Source organism: Chenopodium quinoa, unplaced genomic scaffold, assembly GCF_001683475.1.
Source record: "Chenopodium quinoa cultivar QQ74 unplaced genomic scaffold, ASM168347v1, whole genome shotgun sequence".
Taxonomy (NCBI): Eukaryota; Viridiplantae; Streptophyta; class Magnoliopsida; order Caryophyllales; family Amaranthaceae; genus Chenopodium; species Chenopodium quinoa.
In genome coordinates, this window is record NW_018742205.1 from 3778176 (window position 1) to 3787703 (window position 9528).

The following is a 9528-nucleotide window of genomic DNA, read 5'->3' on the forward strand; positions in this document are numbered from 1 at the left end:
TATTTTTAGTTTTTATAACTTTTATTTTAAGTTGTAATTAGTGGGCATACGAAAACTAAATACAGGTTCACATTTAAATGGGAAAACTAAATACGAAAATTAGAATCCGAAAATTAAATAAATGGGAAAAACATAGCAATAGCAATATTAGGTCACATAGAAAAGGCAACTAGATTGTTCCACTGCTGCACCCGGTCATGATATAACGCATCCCAGCCCTCTACGCTTGCTGTACGAATGGTGTACCACGTTGGTATAATCGGTGGGACCGGAAAATCGGGTGACAGGTCCAGTCGGATGAAATGTCTGTATGACGGCCCCAGAAATCCAATAGCAACCTCTCTTACCGGTCTGGTGACGGTCTCACGCGAACACCAAGGCAGAACCGTGGTACACGGATAGTAAGCTCGAGCATGCAAACCAAGGCCGAAATGCATCACTGCACACTTGTAGATGTTTGCAACGGCGAAGAGATCAAGGGGCGCGTCGAACCAATGATTTTGACCGCAACGTCCTCCTCCCCACCGGATACGCTGCAGAGACCTATCCAAGTCCTGTCCGTACACGTGGCGATAAACAGCTCGGTTTGAGGCGATTTCACTGTACATCAACTGACGCACTAAACCGTAGTTGTCTTCACCCATCTGAAACACATCAGCCACAACCCGAAATCCACAGTTACCATCTGCAACCACATCATTCCACCCGTCCAGGAACGGCATCATGATGTTAGGGATCCTGTCTTTATATGGAAAATGTTCAATGTCCATTCTGCCTGTTGCACACATCAAAAAACACAATTAACAAGTCAGCAGAAAACTTGACAAACACCCAACGGTAACTCGCAACCGTCTCATCCTTCATAACTGCATAACCAATCAAAAAGTTCTGGTTCGTTGGAGTCATCCCAACCATCTCAACCAGTGGAAACTTATACTTGTTTGTCTTGTACGTTGAATCGATCAGAATCACAGATGGCCAAGACGAAATCATATCAGCACAATCAGGATGCACAAGGAACAAATGAGTCACCTCCGATGTGTCTTCATCAGATTCAAACCAGTACAGGTAACCACGTGCTTGTGCCTGGTGTAGAAGCTGCTGTATAGGGTTCCTTCCCTCTGACCGTTCAAACCTCAATTTATGTCTGACGTTGTAGATGTTTCTTCGGTTTGGCTGGTCTTCAGGAAATTTCTCCAACACAGATGCTAATATTTTAGCAGGCTTCACTTGAGCATCACTCATTTCTTTTACAATTAGTTTCGCAGCAGGACTTAGGCCACTTAACTGTCGATGACCCACTTCATATGCGATCATCTCATGGTTGTGATACCCCCATTTACCGTAACTCTTCACTTCCCAACCGTCACCCCTTTGCTGTTGTCGAACCTTTACTCTGAACTGACACCCACAACCTTTCCGCTTTGTATCAAACCGAATCGCTTGACTGAAATCTCGTTCCTCCCTTTTGCGATAACGGTCGCATCTCAAAATGCGATCCATTCTACCATCCCGTTGAGATTTATGAGTTGCTACTACTAAACAAAAACCTGATCTAATTGCAACCTGTTTCGCCCAATCAACCGCTTGTTGAGCATCTTCGAACAGACCATCGTGTACAAAAATCCCACTATAATCATTTCCGTCTCCACCATAATCCTGCAACAATAACATATAAATATAATCACATAAGAGTAGATTAAATTAATACATTTGACACAACATTAGCACAAAAGCAAAAACAATAATAAATTATAAACAACAAACAAAGAAATAAACAAAAAGTATTCAAAAAAAAAAAAAAACAAAACACAAAAATAAAAAACATAAACAAAACTTTAGATTAAATAAATAAAAATAAACCAAAAAAAAAAAAACAAAAAAAAAACATAAAACGAAAAAAATTGTACAAAAAAAATAAAAAATAAATAAATTAAAAACAAAAACAAATTAAAACAATTAAAAACAAAACAAAAAAAAAAAACAAAAAAAAAAGAAAAAAATTGTAACACAAAAAAAAAAAATAAACAAATTTTAAATTAAATTAAAAAAAAAAAAAAATAGTGGTGGCGCCTAGCCAGGACGCCGCCACCGTGGCGGTGGCGTCTAGCCAGGACGCCGCCACCGTGGCGGTGGCGCCTGGCCAGGACGCCGCCACCGTGGCGGCGGCGTCTTGGCCAGACGCCACGGCCACGGTGGCGGCGTCCTGGCCAGGCGCCAGAGTTACGGTGGCGGCGTCCTGGCTAGGCGCCACCACTACGGTCACGGCGTCCCGGCAGGACGCCAGCCGCCAATTCGTGGTTTTAGATGGCTTCGTACCTCCTTTTCCGGCGTCAACGGCGTCTCTCCGGTGCATCTACCCGACGTTGAGGGCTCTTCGGTTTCACTCGGCGATCCAGTCCTGCTCCACATTTTTTATGAGTGAAAAATTTTATTTTCGGTAAAAATTAAAACAAGGGCAATAATGTCAACATTTTTAAAAAATGTGGGCTTTATGTAGAAAAACGCGGGCGATGTTTAACAAATCCCATTGTGAATCCTAGCTAGTTGCCAATCATTAATTAAAGCAATTAAGGAAGACCATTCTTAGCTTAATTAATACCCTTTCCACATGTAAACAAAATTAGGGATTATCTCAATAGTATGGCCCACCTCCGAACTAAAGACTTCCAAAAAGAAAAGAAAAGAAAAAAAGGTCAAAAAAAAAAATATAAAAATATCTGGAACACCTTATTTTAGGACAAAGAAGCAAACATGCCATAATATAGGCTTTAAAAATAAAATAATTTAACAACTTTATTTTATGATTTGTCTGTTTTAAGACACTGAAAAATGGGAAAGTGAATTAGAGAGAGCATGGTGTTTGATGTTTGGGGCATAAAAAGATGGATAAATGGGCTTTTTTAGACGACAATCTAAAATGGGGCTTTTTTTTTTCTTTCAAATTCAATCTCAACTTTAGCGGCAAAACAATAGTTTACGTTGAATATCCTTTTTCACAACGGGCAAACAAACAGTGAAATTGTTGAATCAATTACTTTTTTGATCATATCTTTGCCTTCTGTAAAGGTTTATGTATTACTTCTCCTCCTGTTTCAAAATAAGTGTCTCGTGGAGTGGCATATATGTCTAACGCGGAATTTTGATTGATAGTTTAATAATTTATTAGTATCATTTGTGTAAATTATAAAAAATGATGTAGAGTATACATTGAGATGTTTTTAATTAGTTACATAGTTTATACAGATAGTGTAAAAGTCAAACTTTTGCATTTATTTTGAAACGGATAGAGTATTCATTTTCTCATAGTTCACTTAACATGACAAAATTGACTTGATTCAAAGTTTATTCCACCAAGATTCAAGTTACAAAGTATATGCATATCAGATTATTCAAATTATAGAGTAATTATGTATATTGATATGACCCAAATATTTTCACTAATTTATAATGACTCGATTTTGATCTGATATAGAATATAACTTGATTTAAATGCCTCATTTTTACCTCAACTATCTATCACATATATGAAAATTAAGAATATTATAAGATGGGAACTATGGAAGGACTTTCTGACTTAAATCAATTGATAATGTTTCAATATGAATAACTCTGACCCTCCATTTTACAAGATTCAGATAAGATTTCAGTAAGAAAAATAAATATCTTAGCCCCTCTCTCTTTAACTAGAGTAAAAAAAAAATGTCAATATCACAAGTTCACAATTCACAACTTCACAATATGTACCTTATGGCTTTTGGCTTCTGGCTTCATAGCAGTGGTTGAAAAAAAAAAAAAAAAAAGTAGTGGAGGCAAACACTTAACAAATTTCTATTATAACTTTTCCGTTGCTACTGCCCCCTGGCCGCATTGCTGTACCAGACATGAGGATCATGTCCAGCCAACATTTCTTTTGACAGGGAAATACAGCCGGTGTACTACGTATACATTTTTATCAGGGCGATACAGCCAATGTATTTTTTTTTTTTTTTCCGATAGGGCAAAAGACTATACTTTCCTTTCTAGAAGTAGATTCTATGATGATATTTCCATTGGGTTGTACTTAATTTAGGATCAAGAATGACCTTAAGTTGGAGGGCTGCTTCCACCTCTTGATGGAATTTGATACAATTTCAACATTACCATAGAAAAACTCTACACAACTCTGACTGCAGAGAACTTAGGCCACTGACAAGATCAATGAGCACCCAGTGACCTAACAATGTTATCGGAAATAATTTAAGAGATGGACCGAAAAGGGAGATTGAGCTCAGATAGTCAAAAGCTTACAAGCAAGATCTTATCCCATTTGAAAACTTTGTAGACAGCAGAAAGGCCTGCAAAAATTGAAAAACTAAGGGAACTTTTGGCTAGAAAAATCCATACAAGACCCTGGATGATATGTAGCAAATCGCAATTAGCAAGTACTCAATAGTGTTCTGTCAAGCATTTCTCTAAGCATCAGTGTTTCTGTGTTTCCAAGGATAATATAACTTCAGCCAGCTACTGTTTACACCAAAGGCACAGCTGATATACAAACACAAATTTGCTCTGAATTTTTACGAAAATTTAAACTCAGAAACCTCGGGATAAGTATGATTAAAATACAAGTTCTAATTACTTCTGATGCCGCTCATAAAATCTACGTCACTACTGCATCATTTTGCTCACAGGTTCAAGAGCCTCAACAGTGACCACACTATTGCCTCGGATAACCTAGTAGAACAGAGAATGAAGCAGTCAATCAGCATCTACTGCAGTCAATCTAAAATCAAAGCAGTCAATCTAAAATCAAAGCACATCACCAAAAAAAATTAGAAATCAGGGAAATTCTTAACTCACCACCATGCCTATTTCATTTTTCTCATTGCCATTAACTTCCACAGTGTTGTCAACCACAAGATTCATAAACTGATCAAATCCACGAAGTGTGCCCACCACCATCCTGTTTGCATTCAGCTTGACTGCACAAGAGCCAGTTTGCGTTTAAAAATTTCTTTCAAAGAATCCAGTCACTCAAATATATATAAAACAGAGAGTTAAGTAACAATTGTCAATGGTATGAGCAAGAATGCCATTAGCAAACTCAATACCAGATACAAAATAATTTCTTCAATTAAAATCAGTCCTTGGAGAATATATCAATACATAACTATTGACAATGGTGATTCTCCATTAGAGCAAGGGATAGCATCAGCAAACTCAATACCATAAAAAACCTAATAATCAATTTACACACCTAACAATAAGCAAATTGAGCATTACATTAGCAACTAAAAAGAACCAATGTGCTTAAATACATCATAGTGATGTCCTGACAACTCTTATTATCATGTTGAAGTGTGCCCTATGACTGATCTACCATATAATAGTACAACTTGAATCCACCTACCTTTCATCATCGCAAAACACAATTACCTCTACAGAATGGCTCAATTTCAGGAAAGGTTACCAAAAAGTACCTCCGCCCAACACAATTCAAAGGATTATTGATCTTTAAAACCATGAATGGTGATGAAGAGGGCTAGAGGTGCTTTCATCTGTCTTTGATGCCATATTGGTAAGGAAATTAAAAGGGAAGCATGAAGATACTGATGACAAATTGACACAAGAGCTCCGATTCAGTCCATGGGATGATGTAATTGACAAAGAAGTTAAGTCAGATTTCGAGGATGGTAATAAAACAGATGATGATATATTCCTGACTTGTACAATGCCAAGAATATAGTTGTCAAAAGGATGGTGGAGGATGAATAATTTATATTTCAACACGAATGACAAAAAATGGAATGCCATCATCCAGGAAGCAACAGAAAAAGGATAGGCTAGAGATATGAGCGAGTGTGAGGACATTTTGGAGGATCCGCGCAATTGGGATAAGCTCATCCCAAGTATATCTTTCAGTTCTTGCAAGTTTCTTTTTGGTGCTCTCAAGATTTCTTAATCTAGTTGTTTGTTTCCTTAGCACTAATTATTTAGTCCTATTTTCTTGTTGTTAACAGTCAAACTTAAGTGATAGAATGTGATATATTTTCAATGCTAAATGTCCATTTAACAACGAACATGAACAGACTATTTCAGATGACATATAGCAGAAGGTCAAAGCAAATTTTGATGAATTAAGTGATAAATGTGAAAGAAATGAGCTTGAGCTGGAGGAAGCATAACAGCATTTCAAGGAGTTTGAAGATCAGATAGTGGGTGTATGGAGAAGGTGGAGGCAGAGGGACCTCCAAAGTCTGATGAGGTGACTAGCTAATTGAGAAAAACAAGTCTGATGATCCACCAGGTGCGTATCTAGTTCTCAGATGGCACACACAGGTGGTATTTGTCCTGGGAGGTGGGAAAGGTGAAATTATCAATGACAGTTAAGGAGCTAGGACTTTTAAAATATCAGTTCCGTCGTCTGAGGGAAATAGTAGGAAAACTATATAATCCTGGAAAAGACGAGCTAACAATCATAAGTGAGAGGTAAACTAGAATTGAGATAGATCTCTGAAGTTTTTATAATTCTATTCCTCTGCAATTATAATTACCAGCTGTAGTCCTACAACACCCACAGCTTGCTTTATATACATTTTGTGTTTTGTGTTTTGAAGTTATTGAATAGTTTTTAATCTGGTTTGTTGCATGTTTAGCCTTAAAAGAAATTAGTTGGGCAGAAATGTGTGAAGTGAAAGAACAAGGGGAAAACATTGATGCTAACAACTACTGGGTATACCTCCTTGCTAATATGGGTTCAAAGACCGATGAAAGCGCCTCTCACTAATTACCTTACGGCTTCAGGAAAATACACCACTAGCCACTAATTATTAGTGAATCAATGAACTCGTCCATTTGCATGTCATGGTTGATTTTGTGAGGTGGCAATTCAAATCTGGAAAAGCCAGCAACTTAACTCTAGTTTCAACATAAGTAAAACTGTTCTAATTTAAAAATGAAGTAGGAAAGAAATCAACAGGTAGCATCAAACAAACTAATATTGAAGGCAGCAAATATCTACAAGTATCACACTGTCACACACCGGCGGTGTGTTCTAAACTACTCCCTTTTATGTAAGTTCCATCTCCCCAACAGCCCCCCTCCCACCGCGGCTGGATAGCCACCTGTTAATTAGCATGAGTTTGACACAACTTAGAATCTAAAATTATATGGTAGATCATGCAAGTTTCTCAGTTTAGCAAATAGCACAATTAAGAGACATTAGGGGGGAAGCATTGACAATTAGGCAGGAAAAAAAGTCATTTCTTCATCTGCCATGCATAAAGCTGTGATAGTATTAAGGATCAGTGGTTGCAACTCACAGACTTTTGTAATTAGGAAGAACTATAACAGAATTTCTAAAAACTAGGGTCAACTATTCTATGAAAAATTAGTCAAGTTACTTAGACGATCACAAAGCTATCCTTTCCAACACCACTTTTCACACCTACAAAGTATCTATCGAGGCGAAATTCATCAAACCTCAGTTCCATGAGATGTAAGACTTTGATCAATCTACTTGCACTAGCAACTAATTTGGGGGGTAATTCGCAAATAATTTGCTTCTCTTAACCCATCAAATCTCCCAAAAATTCTTATTCACTCCTTAAAAGTCCAACAACCAATTCATATTCTAAATCCCCAAATATTACTAAAACACAAATTTTCCACTTGTACAAGTATCCAAACCGGCATCAATTTCCAAGTTATCACCACATTTGACTTAATCATAATTCACCCAACTCCAAAAACCTACAGTTTGCGCAAATAATTTGATTCCAAAGCCATCAAATCTTCTAAAACCCTAACACACTCCTCCTTAATCGATTTACTATGGCGCTACAACCAATTCATAACTAAAAATCAATACACAAACTACTGGAAATACCCACAAATTATTTACACAATTAAAACAAAAAAATAAGAAAAAATTAAATTAAACTAAATTAAATTGAATCAGTATAATCATGGTGAAAACTTACTTTGGAGATTCTTGTCCATGTACCTACAAAACACCCAAAAAAAAAAGGAGAAATAAAATTAGCGACAAATTTATAGAAAAATCAAAAGTTAAATTGATTATAAAAGAGAAATTGCAAAATAACAAGAAAAAAGGGGGAAAATACTGACTTCTTGAGATCTGGAGGCTGGCCTGATCTGCTCATCCTTGAAGCCTAGACAGATTTACGAAAGAGAGCAGGTGAAGTTGAGTACGAAAAAGATGAACAGGGAAAATGTGAGTGATTATAAACCCTAAAAAAAAAAAAGAAGAGGGTTTTTCTGTATTTGATTTTGATTGATGATTTGGGCTGGCTTTTATAGCTTCTAAAGTCCAATACTCAGTATATAGGCCTCGGACTTGTGACGGTCCATACATGAATATAGATGGGTGCGTTTTCTGGTTTTGATTAACGTTTCATTTGTTTTAACGGAAAATAACTTATTGGGAATATGATTCTCCAAATAAATTTTAAGTGAAAACAAAATTGAATAAAAATAATTTTTCTTTGTTTGTAACCTTATAAGAAAAATTATAGAGGAAGGGGAAAATAGGAGTGAAAGGGAGAAGATGGATGAGATGAGAGGTAAAGGGTGTAAGGAGTTGACAAGAAAATATGACATACCTTTCTTTTGGAAAGAAACATTTTCTACATTTGAGAGAACTATTTTCCACCTTTGGGAAAATCGCATTCCATCTTTACTAACCAAATAATGGAAAAAAAAAAGAAAATTACTAAATAAGAACATGTTTTCGGTCAAAACAAACATAGGCTAAAGGTGATATGAGTTCCATTGTACAAAACTGCCACTAAAAATGGCAATATTGAATGAATATCCATTATCCGATCCACCAATATTAAATAAATGGTCAAAAACCCAAATTAAATATATGCAAATTGGGTGATATGTCAAATCTGGATGGTGCTCAACTCCATCCATATTAACCATCCATCCACCCATTTAAATATTTGTGTAAATTTTTAATTTTATTTTGTAGTAAAAAATGCATAATGTCTAAAAATGATATTGTTATTAAAACACTTACTTTTTGTTGCAAATTAAAATTTCAAACAATTTCTTAGTATTGATTATTTTTATGGTAAGAAGGACTTTAAGCAGGCCTCAACCCTTGTGGTTTTTCTAATTCAGTTTTTGCGGGCACAACACTTGGGAGGTTGAGAGTACATAGAGGGGAAGAGTAAGAGAATACCTACTCCAAACACTCTTATTTGGTAGGATAGTGCTACATATATGACTACATGACATTAAATAAAACTACATTTTAAAAATAGTAAGCATTTTGAAATTTATGATCAAAACAAGCTTAAATCATTGCTAATGCTTAATTTTTCATAACATTTTATTTTTTAACTTCTTATATACACTTCTTAAGATTGCATATGGCATTTTCCAAAAATAATACGAGTATTACGACAGTTTTACTAATAATATGCATGTTACTAATATACACGTACATCATATTAGATTGCTTCAATAAAAGTTGTATGCATATTAGATCTCCCATGCCTTAGCCTTAGCCGTATA

The 9528-nt window shown here is 36.0% G+C and overlaps 1 protein-coding gene across 1 annotated transcript; it reads right to left on the reverse strand.

The window, feature by feature from the left end:
* Nucleotides 1-4321: 4321 nt before the first annotated feature.
* On the reverse strand, nt 4322-8269 carry LOC110729629 (probable small nuclear ribonucleoprotein G). The gene is made up of 4 exons (XM_021909389.1): nt 8113-8269; nt 7965-7987; nt 4843-4964; nt 4322-4716 (listed from the first exon to the last, which is right to left on the reverse strand). The coding sequence occupies exons 1-4, from the start codon at nt 8145-8147 to the stop codon at nt 4651-4653; spliced, it is 246 nt and encodes an 81-aa protein (XP_021765081.1). The 5' UTR covers nt 8148-8269; the 3' UTR covers nt 4322-4650.
* Nucleotides 8270-9528: the final 1259 nt, after the last annotated feature.